At 38.2% G+C, this 15,766-nt stretch overlaps 1 protein-coding gene and 1 pseudogene across 1 annotated transcript in view; one reads left to right on the top strand and one right to left on the bottom strand.

Annotated features, from left to right (window-relative positions):
• LOC146457757 (phosphoglycerate kinase-like) overlaps positions 1-15,766 on the top strand; it is a 76,866-nt gene that overhangs the window by 46,277 nt on the left and 14,823 nt on the right. Inside the window, exons 8-13 of the mRNA XM_085091475.1 lie at positions 413-527; positions 804-938; positions 1,101-1,145; positions 12,377-12,453; positions 14,444-14,544; positions 14,965-15,063. Coding sequence (XP_084947601.1) covers positions 413-527; positions 804-938; positions 1,101-1,145; positions 12,377-12,453; positions 14,444-14,544; positions 14,965-15,063 — 572 coding nt within the window. The remainder of the gene's footprint in view (positions 1-412; positions 528-803; positions 939-1,100; positions 1,146-12,376; positions 12,454-14,443; positions 14,545-14,964; positions 15,064-15,766) is intronic.
• LOC146457758 (uncharacterized) lies at positions 8,083-9,415 on the bottom strand (annotated as a pseudogene).

Below are 15,766 nucleotides of genomic sequence, written 5' to 3'. Positions count from 1 at the left end.
TTTCTTAAGCAATCTCTCTTATTCTTATTATAAAACACAAGATACAACGAAAATGAGAATTGAACTGAATCACTGTTGACAGAAATGATGTAACACATTATCCCTTAAATGCTGCTGATTGATCTGTATAAAGTAAACTGGAAAGGCTTTTGTTTTGTTTTTTTTCATTTCATTTTGTTGTTTTAATGTTTACTGCAAATTGTAAGCCCACTTGCAGACTTGATTCCTCCAATTTATGTTTTTTTGTTACACTCACTGTAGAAAGCAAGGCTTGTTATGTATTGTGAGGCTACCTTAAATTTTAATTAAATATTCTTTTCCAATTTTAGCGCATCAACTTTGTTGAATGATTGGATCATTTGTATTGAATGCGCTCACTCAGTGGCAACAATCTGTTTGCAATTTGTTGCAGGGCTAAAGTTGCTGACAAGATTTTACTCATTGAAAATTTACTGGATAAAGTAAACGATATGATAATCGGAGGTGGAATGGCATATACATTTGTTAAAATACTCCATAACATGGAGGTGAGCTTAAATGAATGGCCAAGGGCTTAGGCTTCTTGCACACGAGCATTCCATTCTGCTATCTGCAGAATGGAATGATTGTTATCATAGATTCTAAGCTATTGTTATGAAGTTTTGAATAACTTACCAATTTATTCTTCTCCTGGTTGTTGGGAACCATTTTGATAATTTCACTAAGGAAATGACACATTGAAGACAATCTGAAATTTCAACAACCAGTTCATATCACGTCTCCTTGTTTAAGGTTCTGAGCATAAGTTGGTGATTTTGTTTTAGATTGGCAAGTCACTCTTTGATGAGGATGGGTCAAAAATTATCCACACGATCTGTGACAAGGCAAAAGAGAAGGGAGTAAACCTCCATTTGCCAACAGATTTTATTGCTGCTAGTAAATTTGCTGATGATGCTGAGGTAAGTTGGAGGCCGTAGGTTAGTTCAATAAATTTGAATTACAACTGGACGCTTTCTGGCACAGTTACATCCCTCCAATATTTTTCTCAAATTCCTTTTCCTTCAGGAACTAAGTCCACTCATGTTCACTCACTCAATTATCATTTATTTTGTTGATTGCAGACTGCAGCTGCTACTCTCGAATCTGGGATTCCTGCAGACTGGATGGTGAGTAACACTTGTTGTCACATGGGGCATCATTTTATTGGAATCATGATCTCTGTTGTATGCCTCGTTAGTCTGGAAATATGTTTAAATAGTTAATAAATAAAATCTGAAACGAGGAGGTCACATCTTAAGGGGTACCTTGATGAAAAATAAAATCAAAGGCCAGAAGGCAATGACAGAATCAGTAGGTGTAGAGCTATGCAAACTTTCTTAAGCTTACTGTTTAATTTTCTAGGTCAGGAGCCCGACTTTGTTGGGTTCTTGACTTACCTGGAAAACTGGCCAGCACAACTAGGGGTTTGCGGAAGACCGCCATGACTCAAGCTTAAATGCTGGTTGTGACCTCATTTTAAGCCTTTTTGCCCAAACTAGTGTTGGAATACAGTTGAATTTGTAGAAATGGTAAAAGCAAACACTAAGAACGAAGCTCTAGTTCAAGTTCTAAGAAGCTTCTCTAGGATAAAAAAAATCAAATACGGACGACCAGTGGCTCAGTGGAAGACCAACAAGGACGTTGAGGAAATGAAGAGTAACTTTAGCAAGGATGACCCAAAGCACAAGCTAAATGAAAGCCCTATGCATCATCTTGGCGCCAGGGGACAAGTGAAGTAAACGAAGGAAAGGAAAACAACATCGAACAAGAAAACTATTATAGGAGAGAAAATTAAAAATTTAATAACATCTCAGAAAGGCAGGGAGAAGGTACTGCGCTTCCCACAGAGGATAGGATTAATTTCCTTTCCACTGTGAAATGGCTTCACTTTCACCATTCTCAGCAGTTAGGTTTAGCTTATTTATCTATTTTTTATTATTTTGTTTTGGTATGAAGTGTGTCTCCACCTCTTTTGCTTCTTCTTGTAATTTAGTGTTCGTTTTCCTGTAATATGTCCATTGCTGTGGCACAGTAGGAGCATGGCGTTTTCTAATCTTACTGTTTCCTGCGCTATATGTTATGTCTGGCAATTAGAAAACAGAAATTCAATTGAAGAGCAAACTTTGTTGTGTCCGGCTTTAGGCCCAAAAAGAATGCGATATCTTTCAAATAGTCGTGAGGTATAAGTTCACATTCAAGTAGTTTAACAGTCAGAACCTTCCAGAACAATTTAACTTTTGGACAATTATACCAGAAAAGGTGAATAAGATTTTCAGGAGCTTTACTGCAAAAAGAGCATTGTGGGTCTTGTTTGATTCCAATTTTTGTTAGAAAAAAAATAGTGGGAAGAGTTCTGTGCAAGAATCTGTATTGAAAGTTAATGAGGGTCGAAGTTTTAGTGCCCTTGGATGCCAAGGTGTAAGCTGCTTTCCAATCAGCCTTACAACCTTCCTGTGAAACGACAGTGTTCCATTTCAATTGGCTTTTCTCTGGTACATAGCTTTTAAGAGAGACAAGTTTCTTGTAAACTATTTTATTACCTTTAGAGGTTTTAAGAAATGAGTTAAGGAAAGAATCCGGTTTAACCGAAACAGTTGTAGATTCATTTGGGAAATTTTTATTATAAAGACATTTAAGGGCGGATATAAGTCCACAATATTTCAAGGGGTTTATTTGTATTTTATATAATTCAATAAAATCTTTGAGACAAAGAAACTTGCAAGGTTCTTTCATTAAATCTTTGACGTTTGAAATTCCTCGCAAAAAGAGTTTTTCTGATAACAAGCCAATTATTGGTTTATTATCAATAATTCTAATTTGCGAGTTATGCCACAAAGGTTGTACAAGAAACTGTTGTTTTGTTTTTATAACACCTTCAAAATTGACCTCAGACCAAATTTCTAGCAGTTTTTTCGTGAACTTGTCCTTTACTGAAAAAGTCTTGAGGGAATCAATCTTGTTGAAATTGCCCTTAAAGATAAGGCTGCCACCATGTTTTTCGAGTTCAAGGAAGACAATTTCTTTCCATTTTCCCTGGTTCGAAGTATCCAGATACTTTCTAATCCAAGTAGTTTTTAGCGATTTGTTTAAAGAAGATAAGTCAACCATTTTTAGACCGCCATTCTCATACTTATTTATCAACACGGTTCGTTTAGTGTTGTCACCCTTGTTGTTCCAAAGAAATCTATAAAAAATGTCATTTATCTCGTTAATAAAATTCTGGTTTGTCGCTAAAGGTGTTAAAATATAAGTGAGTTGAGATAAGAGTAGGCTCTTGATAACCTGAATTTTGCCAATTAAAGTTAATCGTCGGTATTCCCAACAGCTCAGAATATTTCTTATCTTATCCACCTTTTCTGTATAATTCATTTTTAAAGTGACAACTGGGTCAGTAGAAATCCATACTCCAAGGACTTTGACTATATTCTCAGGCCATTAAAAATTCTTTTCGGGGGAGCGTTTTTCTTTCTTACCCTCCATCGACCCGATCCATAGTGCTTCAATCTTCTTGTCATTAAGTTTGAGACCAGAAGATTTACCGAAGTTCTTAATTGTATCAAAGGCAGCAGATAAGGAGTCTTGGGTACTGTTAAGGATCAGGGTTGTGTCGTCCGCGTATTGGCTTAGTTTTATTTCTGTATTATTCACGGTGATTCCTTTTATATTAGTATTAGCTCTGATAGCTTTCCCTATGACTTCAACTGCAAGTATGAATAGGTAGGGCGGCAAAGGGCAGCCTTGCCGAACACCTCTTTGTAACTTAAAGAATTTTCTTGACCATTCATTGCTTAACGCAGCTTTCAATGTTACGTTCGAATCCAAGTTGTCAAAGAGTGGCCAAACCCAAAATATTCAAGCGTATGATTGACAAATGACCACTTGAATGAGTCAAAAGCTTTTTCGAAATCAATAAAAAGTAGCAACCTAGGGATGTGTTGTTCTGCTGCATAGTTTATGATAGTATCGATCAGTCTAATATTTTCTCCAATAAATCTACCTTTTAGAAAGCCCGTCTGATCATTGTTAATAGGTTTTGGAATAACCTTCTTTATTCGATTAGCAATGGCTTTCGTAGCTATTTTAAGGTCACAGTTCAGGAGAGTTAAAGGGCGCCAGTTTTTAACTCGTGAATGCGCGCATGCGCAATGAACGAGTTATAGCGATAGCTGGCTTTTGACTTGGTCGATCAGTCGGTTTTGTCGTTAACTTTCGGGCGTGCGCAGTGAGTGAGTTTCAAATTCAATTAGTGGGAAAAACACGCGAACATTTATTGTTCACGGCGCATCAGGAAATTCTTATTCAATATGTAGAGAATAATTTGACGATCATTTAGTGCAAGAATGGAGATTTTTCGTTCAAGCTGAGCAAAGTTACAAGTTTTTTCAGTTTTTCAGAAAGTCCGGGGTCGTAAACTCAATAAGTGAAAAAAAAAAAGGTGAAAATTTTTTTTCACGACGCGTCAGAATTCTCTCATTCATTCTGTAGAGAATAATTTGACAATCATTTCAGTGTAAGAATGGAGATTTTTCGTTGAATCTGAGCAAAGTTATAGGTTTTTTTCGTTTTTTTCTACAAAGTGCGGTTTCTTTTAAGAATTAAAAATAATTTAATTTAGAAATAATTTAATTAAAAATAATTTAATTTGTCAGTTTTCACGCGAAAGCGGAACGTGCCATGTCACGCATCATTGACGTCGTAAACAAAATTATGCAAATTTCTGGTGAAATGAACACTTTAAGATCTTGTCAGCTTTCATAGAGGTTTCACAGGGGAAAAATGTTTCATTTTCGAAATTTAAGACTGGTAATTTATGGGAAAGCAAAAGGACGCGGTCGATAAATAATTCTTATTTAGCAAGAGCTTGTCATAGTTCATTATTTTTACTTGAGGATTGCGTGGACTGAACTCCAAAGGAAAAATTTCACGCATTTATGTCGGGCATGAAATGTAATGCGATACTTTGTTGAACATATTTCCCTTTGTGAGATCGGCTTGCCCTACAGTAATTTTGTAATTTTAATTCCCAAAAAAACTTCACTTGCCCATCGGGCAAGTGATGGTTAGAATCCACTAGCCCGATCGCGAAATCCAGTAGCCCCGGACTATCGGGGACACGAATTTGCATGACGTAGCTGCACATGGCGTGCTCCCATGAACTTTGAATAAAAAAAACACGTGATTTTTTTTAATCGGCGCATCAGAATAATCGGCTTATTCAATCTGTACAGAATAATTTGACAATCATTTTAATAGTACAAGAATGGTCATTTTTCGTTACATAATCGGGCAAAGATATAATTTCTTTTAGCTTTTGAGGAAGTTTCCGTAGCCGTCTAAATTTCAATTACTATGTGTCATCTGCATTCACGAGTTGGCTCACAGGAGCCTTTGATTAATAAAGCGTGGATCAGCGTCCTGGTATAAGTTTAACGATGCCTCATCTCTGTGATACCGAAAGAGTCCCTTGATAGTAAGCGTAGTTAAGGACACTTATCAAACTAGAAGCTTACTCGTCCTAAAAGATTTTATTAATAAACCTCGGCTGGCAAACCATCAGTCCCAGGTCAGTTTTCCTGAATCCATATCTTTTAAGGCTTCTAGGCATTCCTCTTCAGTTAAAAAAACCTTCACAGTTCGCAGCTTCGTGATAATCAAAGAGTGTGTCATTCTCGTGTTGAAAGAATTCTCTATCTGGATGTATTGTGTTTCCTTGAGATGTGTAAAGATTTTTATAGAAGGTTTCACGTTCTTCTAGGATTCCAGTATCAGAGGTGACAAATTCGTTCTTGTTGATTTGGAGTTGACTTACAGTGTTAAGTTTGTAATGCCTCTTTTCAAGGTTACGAAAGTACTTTGAATTTTTTTCACCTTCATTACACCATCTTGCTTTGCATCTTAGAATCGCCCCTTGAGTGTGTCACCTTACAAATTCTTCTAATTCTTTTCTGTACAATTCCAATGTTTCTATTAAAATATTTTTGTACTGTGTCGTGATCGTTGGCAAGTCTAATTCTTTTTCAAGTGTTGCAATTTTTTCTTCTAAAATATGTTCCTTTTCTTTCCTTTTCTTTCCAATCGGGTAACTGACGGATTTCTCTCGAACTTTCATTTTGATCATTTCCCAAAGAACAGAATGGTTAACTGAATTATCGTCTGTATGTTCTTCCTTTGTCTGCTCGATAGTTAGTTTGATCCACGACCACTTGGATTTGTACATGTATGCAAGGATATGTTCGGTGTTATCAAGGAGTGATCTGTTTTAAAACCTGGTACGATATCGGCTGAGACAACATTACCCATGAAGCTTTAGGATACCAGGAAAAACATCTAGTCTGCAATGAACCTCTGGTTGCTTTTGGCGCCAAGTGTATCTGCTGGTATCTGGATTCAAAAGTCTCCAAGCGTCAACAAGATCAAATTGTTCGGCAATCTTGCACACCGTTTTTCTTGCATTGTTATACGTTCTGGGAAGGCCGCCTTTCTTGCCTTTCTCTACGTTTAAAACAAGATTAAAATCACCTCCAATTCCTACTTCGTCCTTTTGAAAGTCTTTAATGTGTTCAGCAATAGTTTCAAGAAATCTGGATCATCTTCATTTGGGGCGTAAACATTTACCAGGGTTATGAGTTTTCCATTTGCCATTAAATCGCATATTATAAATCGTCCTGCGGGATCAATATAACTTTTCATGATTAGTACTCGACATGGTGCTAAAAAGGTATTTGTAGCTCGGTCAGTATAAAATACAGACTGCAGACTGGGTATAAAATGCAGACTGCAGACTGCAGACTGGGTATAAAATGCAGACTGATATCAAAACCGTCTCTTCGTCAAATACAGGATACATTTTTAATTTTCAACTTACCCTAGTGTCACACAATCACATTTCCGAGATCATCTCCCACAAAATTGACCTTATTTTCAACCGATTTTTCAACAGTTTGTTTTCTTTATCTCGATTTGATAGCTTTCATTTCCTGAGGCCCTTTCTTCACAAAGAAGACTCAAGCTTAATCGCTTTGCATTAGTTCGTAAACAATTATGCCCATGACGGTTTTTATAATTGACTTGATTTCCGAGGGGGCAAGCAATTTGACATTGACAGATTTTAACTAGTTTCTTTGAATATTAACGAGGTTTGTCAAAGACAAATTGTATACCTTCAGTATTCTAGCAATACATGAACACATATTTTATTCAAAAAACATTATTTAACTCCCACCCTGACTGCCACTTACCGATGTCGCCTATGTCATGTAGACGCAAAGCGGCAAAAAGGTCAGCCACGTGCGAAGTAAAGGTCATGTTTCTGCGTCATGCTTTGCAGTTGTTTATTTCAAGGTTGACGCTTTTCGAAAACAACATAATAATGTCAATTTCCTGGGAAATGTTCTCGAAAGACGATGGTATATGACAAAGGAATGACACTAGCGTAAGTTAAGTTGAAAAATTCAAAATGTATCCTGTATTTGACGAAGAGGCGGTTTTGGTCTCAGTCTGCATTTTATACCCAGTCTGCAGTCTGCAGTCTGCATTTTATACCTAGTCTGCATTTTATACCCAGTCTGCAGTCTGCAGTCTGCATTTTATATCCAGTCTGCAGTCTGCATTTTATACTGACCGATTTGTAGCCCCATCCTATGGCCCATAGATCTTTTGTTTTTTCGGAACAGTGGATTTCTTGTAGCAAATAGGTGGAAAAGTGTTTGGAACGCAACCAGTTGAAGGTTTTTCTTCTTTTAGTATCATTCCCAAGGCCCCGCACGTTAAGAGAAGCTATCATAATAACATTCTTTTCCGTTTTGGAAGGAAGTGATAAAAGCGACATTCTTCAGCACTGCTCTTTTGTTAAAAAGTGAAAGTGTTATCGCTGTTGGTTGGTAATTTTAATACTGCTTTGGTTGAAATGTAAAATAGGTTATGTTCATATATCGATAATTTTCATGAGTGAAGTTTTGATGAGAAGAATTAAAGAAAGACAAGCTTACATTTAAAATAAAGGGAAAAAAAGGTAAACACATACAAAAACCGGCGACTGAAAGCGACACAAAAACAAAGAAAAACTTATCGGTCTTCGGTCTTAATGGCATGAAAGCACAAAACAAGGCTCTGCAATCACTGAATGAAGAAGAGTTGCTTGCCAGGCCGCCTGATAGGATAATGTTATTGTACAGATACAATGTTGCAACACAGTTATCCTACTCACTTTCTTGATCACTTGTTTCTAGCAGTTTTCCATAAGGCCAGAATTTGCCATTTATGAAAAGCTTGTCAGGTTGACTCTTACTAAAGGAAACCCTCATACCTTTTCTCTGTGCTTTCTTGAATGTTGGCATCTACTCTCTTCTGCGTTTGATTATTTCCCATGGAAGATCCTGAAACATCTGTTATTCGGTCCCTTTCAGGTGCCTTCCTAGCGAAAAAATGTCCTCTACATCTTTATACCGAAGGAACCCTAGCAATTATTGGCCACGGACCAGAGTTGCTGTGTCTTCTAGGGAGTTGATGTACACGTTGTATTTCAACTGTGCGGGCATTTCTGTATCCAAGGTCGTCTTCCATGAAGTTTCTTATTAACGTTTCCTCGGTGTTCTCTTCATCTTCCCCGGGGATGGAAAAGAATTTAATATTTTCTCGTCTGGAATAAGCTTCTAGATAGAGGTTGTTTAACCCGAGTTCGTTCATTTGATCGCGAAGCATCTTTTTGCTTTCCAACAGCGAGTTTATTTTTGTGTTATTTTCATCCATCCAATCCTGAATTTCTTTGCAGTAGTCACCATTAAAGATGCATGATTCTTTCAAGTCCTTTATATCCTCCGCTGCTGGTAATTCAAATTGCTCAAGTTTAGCAATTCGAGCTTTAAGGTTCGCTACATTGGCTTCAATGCTTTTAACTGAATTCTCGATAGTGTCAAGCTTGTTTAGCCTTTCCAATATTGACTTCAGTTGTTCAGAGATAGATCCAATCTTATTTAGAGCCTCCTCGACTCATATGCTGATTCGCTGCCGAGGTCACCGACTTTGGCGTCCTTCAGTTTTTCGCGTGTGGGGAAATAGAAATTTTCTTGTCGGAGCTAGCTGAGCATCTGTTTCTGCGCTTTCTGATGTAGCCAGAAAGGATTTCAGCCATGTGTTGGGCAAAAGATTAGTAAAAAAAAGCGGCCGGCTATCGAAGCAATCCTCATGCCACCATCACTTAACCGAGGCTCCCAGTTGGGAAAAACTTCCAGATGACAGAGATGGCTTGTGTCATGCCGTACGTGATGGTGTCAGGAGTGGAGAGGAGAAGAGGAACCTCCAGCTGGAGGACAAACAGACACGTAAAGAGAGACACCAAACCGCTGACTCTAACCAGCCATCCAACTTTGCGTGCAACAATTGTGGCAGAGACTGCCATGCTAGGATTGGACTGCTGAGCCGCATCCGGCACTGCTCTCAGCAGAAAGACTGACCCAACAGGGCGCACACCATGGTCTCCTGAGACTGAAGGATCCCTACTACCACTACTGAATTTAGGGAGAATGTGCAGTTAAGAAATGGAAAATTAAAAAAACTGCCTTCTGCTTTGTTCCTTGAGACATAAAACAGTATACTTTAAAATGCCACTTTCAATGAATCGCAGGACTTGTATAAAACAACTTGTTATTTAAAGTTTTTAACTCGTGAATGTGCGCATGCGCAATGAACGAGTTGTAGCGATAGCTGACTGTTGACTTGGTTGGTCGGTCGGTTCGGTCGTTAACTTTCGGGCGTGCGCAGTGAATGAGTTTTTTAATTCAATTAATGGAAAAAACACGTGAACATTTATTGTTCACGGCGCATCAGGATTTTCTTATTCAATATGTAGAGAATAATTTGACGATCATTTAGTGCAAGAATGGAGATTTTTCGTTAAATCTGAGCAAAGTTACAAGTTTTTTTCAGTTTTCCAGAAAGTCCGGGGTCGTAAACTCAATTAGTGAAAAAAAAAAAAACACAAGGAACATTTTTTTCACGACGCAACAGAATTCTCTTATTCATTCTGTAGAGAATAATTTGACAATCATTTTAGTGTAAGAATGGAGATTTTTTCGTTGAATCTGAGCAAAGTTATAGGTTTTTTCGTTTTTTTTTTTTTTTACAAAGTTCGGTGTCTTTTAAGAATTAAAAATAATTTAATTTAGAAATAGTTTAATTAAAATATAGTTTAATTTAAAAGTAATTGTCAGCATGGACTTTGAATAAACAAGACGCTTGTTAGAGCTTTTGCCTTTAGCACTAGTGGCCTTGTTTATTGTAGGCCTCGCCGATTTTTCAACCTAACCTCCCTTCGCGATTGAACTAACTGAATTGTTTTAGGCAGAAAGAATGCGTGATATAGCGTTGCGCAACTTGAAATTTTGCCACCAGAAAATGTCTTCAGCTGCAAGAAGCACTCTTATAAACTGAAATGTTCACTGCAAATCATAACTTTTTGCATACATGAAAACTCGACATCTTTCATCATATTTTTCCATCAAGTAGATTAGTTTGCTAAAAAAAACTAGTTTTGCTGTCAGTTTTCACGCGAAAGCGGAACGTGCCATGTCACGCATCATTGACGTCGTAAACAAAATTATGCAAATTTCTGGTGAAGTGAACACTTTAAGATCTTGTCAGCTTTCATAGAGGTTTCAAAGGCAAAAAATGTTTCATTTTTGAAATTTACAACTGGTAATTTATGGGAAAGCAAAAGGACGTGGTCGATAAATAATTCTTATTTAGCAAGAGCTTGTCATATTTCATTATTTTTACTTGAGGATTGCTTGGACTGAACTCCAAAGGAAAAATTTCACGCATTAATGTCGGGCATGAAATGTAATGCGATACTTTGTTGAACAGATTTCCTTTTGTGAGATCGGCTTGAAAAACGCAAATCTACCTGGAAGTTAAGAAAAAGTATGCCCTACAGTAATTTTGTAATTTTAATTCCCAAAAAAACTTCACTTGCCCATCGGGCAAGTGATGGTCAGAATCCACTGGCCCGATCGTAAAATCTGGTAGCCCCGGACTATCGGACACAAATTTGCATGACGTAGCTGCACATGGCATGCTTCTATGAACTTTTAATTAAAAGAAACAAGTGACTTTTTTTTATCTGCGCATCAGAATAATCTTATTCAATCTGTAGAGAATAATTTGACAATCATTTTTATAGTACAAGAATGGTTATTTTTCGTTACATAATTGGGCAAAGATATAATTTCTTTTAGCTTTCAAGGAAGTTTCCGTATCCGTCTAAATTTCAATTACTATGTGTCATCTGCATTCACGAGTTGACTCACAGGAGCCTTTGATCTTGTCTTGTTGTGTGAAAGAATACATGCATTGCATATGTCTGAATGACTGATGGTTTGGCCTTTCATCTAAATTCACGCATACTTCGTGTAGCTTATTTTTAGATAAAAAGGCAGCATAAGTTTGTCCTTGCATGCAGTGCCAGCAATGGCGATACACACCACTGACACCTGTACTCATTTTAAAGTGTGTAAAAAAAAAACGTTAAATGTGATTTGTTACCCACAGAGAACCAAACAGCTCTCCGCTAAGAAAACTCAATTCAAAGGTGTTCGTACGATCCGGGTCGAATTGGAATTTGGAAGTGTTGGTTTAGGAGGACAACCGGAAAAAAAACCCACAGCAGGGACGAGAACCAACAACAAACTCAACGCCCATGTCACAACAGTGGGAGGCGAGTGCGCTCACCATCGTGCCTTGCCTTTCCCCTGCATATGAATGCTGGTATCCATTTTGCTTGATAAAAATCAGCCCCAAATCACAGGTTGTGTTCTCCTGGGCCCAGTTGTTCAAAGCCCGATTAAGCTAATCCTGGGTTAACGTGAAGTTTAATGCGAGTTTAATTACTTATCAATAATTATTTTTTCCAAAAGATGTTTCCTTCGATTTTGACTTAGACTTTTCTTTACCTATAGCTAAAAAATCAGCTTTTAAGAATAGTTTTAACTAGCGAGATACAAACCTCGGTTAACTTTAAACCGGGGATTAGCGTTAATCGCATTTCGATTTGGCCCGGTTTTTCAAACCCCAATTAGGCAAAATTTATCCTGGTTAACATGGCCGTAAAAAAAACATTTCTAATAAGCGAGATGAAAACCTCAGTTAACTGTTGATTGTCGATTAGTGTTAATCGACCTTCGAACAACTGGGCCCTGCTCTGCAAATAACCTTATGCCAAGGTCTCATTTTCGTTTTGGAAATAAGGTACTCTGTCTGGATGTGATAAGTGCAAATTGGGAAAGGTAATATCTGAGGAGAGGGTCATGCACCCCTTGGAAGTAAATGTTGTAGTGCCTGTGTTTTCTATCTGTATTTTTACTAGGGATTAGACATCGGATCAGAAAGTCTCAAGAAATTTCAAAAGGTGGTGATGCAAGCTAAAACAATTGTGTGGAATGGGTTAGTAAAAAGCGTTTTGTGGCGGTATAGCTCCAGCAGAAATACTCCCTTGTGCAGCACTTTTTATCATCCAACATTCCATCAAAGGCCCTGCCAAACAGTTGCAGCATGTTGATGCAACATCGTCCAATATTGTTGAATCCAACATGTTGCATGATGCTTTATGATGTTGAACAAAGTTTGATTTCCATCAAACGTCATCTTCAATATCATCCAACAATTTTTTTTGTTCTCAGGTATGAAGAACAATGTTGCATTCATTTGGCCACTTGCACGTGCCCACTAAGCTGGCTTTGTGGGTATCTGTATCCATGGCGATAATTTATTGTTTATATTTGCCTCTTGTGTTGCCGCGTGAGTGTTCACGCTACAGTATGGCGAATGAACAAAGCTCAATATCCCAACGGCGAAAGCTTGAACACGTCTCTCTTCATATAGAAAGAGAAATGGCAAAGTATTAAGTGAAACTGTAAGACCAGGAAAAGAGAGGAGATGGATTGATGAGGAGGTCAATCGGTTGCGCGCCATTTCTTGGACAAACCAATATGGCGCTGTTTTGTCGTTGAGTTGCATCAAACATGTTGCATTCGTTTGGCCACCTCGTTTAACACTGTGCAACATCGTTCAACAACGTTGGATTCAGCAATGTTTGATATTGTTGCTTCCGTTTGGCCGGGCGTTAAAGGGGTAGTGTTACCAGTTTTTTGTGTCACTTTGAATAGGCCATTTCCGAGTTGCTTCGAACCTCATAGTCAAAGCGAGGCTAAGTGCAAAACTTTTCATGTGAAAATTAGTTTTCATTCAAATGCAAACAAAACTAATTTTCATATGAAAAGATTTGCTCTTATCCTCGCTTTCATAATGAGATTCACAGCAACTCGGAAATGGCCTGTCGATGAAATGGTCAAAATAATTATTCAGTTGTGTCAGGAAAAACCCTACTAGTGCACAGAAACTAGAAGTATAAATTATCATTGGCTGCGGATGGCTAGGATGGAAATGCAAGTTCTTCCTGTGTATTGTACAGCTATTTTATGTTAGAAAAAAGGCTCTTTTTCAAATATTTGAGCTGTTTTGACAAAAATACAGCAAAATCGTCGTGCCAGTGCCCCTTTAAGCCTGGTTTACATGTACGACGCTGCCAAGCATAAGCCCAAGAAACCTACGTGTAAACCGGTGCGACCCAAGTATAAGCGCCTTGTGCTTGAGCTTATGCATGTGTCGTCCCGCTTTACACGTACGACGCAAACGTAAGCACAAGCACAAGGGAATGAAACGATTTCCATTGTCTTGTGCTTGTGCATTCTAGTTACTCATGCCTTGCCATTTGCAAAATGGCGGCAACCAATTTTTATGCTTCTGCACTTGCGTATGTCCCCTTATACGTATGCTTGTCGCACGTGTAAACATCCTTGTGCTTATGCTTATGCTTGCATCGCACCGGTTTATATGTAGGTTTCTTGTGCTTATGCTTGTGCTTACGCTTATGCTTGCGTCGTACGTGTAAACCAGGCTTTAAAGCCGAGTTCAGGAGAGTGCAGTGATACTTTTATCATCAACTATGTAGAATTTTCTTTCAAAGTTTCTTTTTACCTAGACAGATTTGTTTTTAAATGACCTCTGCAAAAGCACAAATTTTCATCGGCTAACAGGCTGTCGTTTAAATCAGCTATTATCCTGCAGGCTTTTCGTTTGTTAACCGTTAATCTCGGACGAAATAATAAGGAAAAGAAAACTCCCCCCGCCCCCCACCAAAAGCAAATCAACAATGAATTCATGTGCAAGTCAGAACACACGATTTTCCCGTTATTAAGATGGGCCGGGGGGGGGGGGGGGGGTATTAAGTCTTACTTTTTCATTGGAAGTGTGTACTTAGGATCAAGATTGTAGCTATTAACTTGTAACTTCAAATGAGTATAAAGGCTACCAGCCACTGTACACTTGTCCGCTTGTGAATTTAATTCTGCATTGTCCTATTTTTATGTTTTAGGCCTATGGGTGTATTTGAGATGTCAAACTTTGAAGCAGGAACCAAAGGTATTATGGATGCAGTCGTTGCGGCAACAAAAGCTGGCGCAGTATCTATTATAGGTAAGTAACAGTTACACCATGCAATAAAAGCTCATCTAAGCCCTGTGAAATAATTTTACGAAATTACCACACCAAAAAAGATTCAGTGGAATAGCTTGTAGCTGTATTTCGGGCTAAAGCCAAACACATCTGAAACAATTCTCAACGTTCTCAATTGTTATGTACATTCCTCGATGTTCCTTCTACAAAGCTTGTAGATAAAAAATAAAAAAATGTGATACTAAAGAAGAACCGAATGTTCCCAACAGGAGCTGAACCAGTGACCCTTTGATAACTAGTTTGGTTCAGTCTGAAGCAATAATCTGAAGGTCATAGGTTCGACTCCTGTTGGGAGAACTCTGATTTTCTTTTTCCAAGTACGCCGTGTCACAGACTGAAAAAAATACATCTACAATATTGATGTTTCTGTTTTATTGTAAGGTGGCGGGGATACAGCAACTTGTTGTGCTAAGTATGGTACAGAGGAGCTAGTCAGCCATGTCAGCACTGGGGGAGGTGCTTCTCTTGAACTTTTGGAGGGTAAATATGCGTCAAAGTTATTCATTTTAACTTCTACATTGGAAGCCATGGACCAAGCTTCCACTTTATTCCCGGCAGGTTTGGGGTCAGTTTGCGAGTTGAAGATTGACAAAATTAGCAAACTGGATAAAGTTACCTAACTTGTCAAATAACCCTCCCAGCATTGACTACCATGTTTGATTTTGTCACAGACATGATGCTGCATCAGAAGTAAGGTTACCGCGTAGCATGAAAATTTTGCGGGTTTTAATTTTTGCAGATTGACCTCGATCCGCAAAATAAAACGCTGCAAAAATTAACTCCCTTCAGTCAAATTAAAAACTCCACATTTTATAGACCTGCCCTACTGAGGGGATATACATTAGACTTAAACAAGAACATTACATGATTTTCCATTGGAAAAAGTAACTACAGCTGTCAAGAGTAAAGCAATTCAGTACATTACATTGGCACGGATGGGAACGCACAGATTCGAATCATGTATTAGACCAACCATTTTCTAGTGGCGCTTCTGCGGCGGCCTGCACAGAAGTTATTTCAACTCTTGAAACTTCAACTGAACAAGAGTGTTATTATCATCGACTGAGTCTGTCTCATTGCATTACAGAAGGGCATAGTTTTGCTTTTTAGCAGTCCGCTCCCAGTTAGGTGACTAAGTTGAATACTTGCTACACCTTTCACTCGAAAGCCTCTCTGTATGCCT

The sequence above is a fragment of the Pavona decussata genome, unplaced genomic scaffold (genome assembly GCF_977016875.1).
Source record: "Pavona decussata unplaced genomic scaffold, jaPavDecu1.1 SCAFFOLD_237, whole genome shotgun sequence".
Classification (NCBI taxonomy): domain Eukaryota; kingdom Metazoa; phylum Cnidaria; class Anthozoa; order Scleractinia; family Agariciidae; genus Pavona; species Pavona decussata.
The sequence above is the reverse complement of the archived record's forward strand: the minus strand, read 5'-3'. Positions and strand labels throughout refer to the sequence as shown.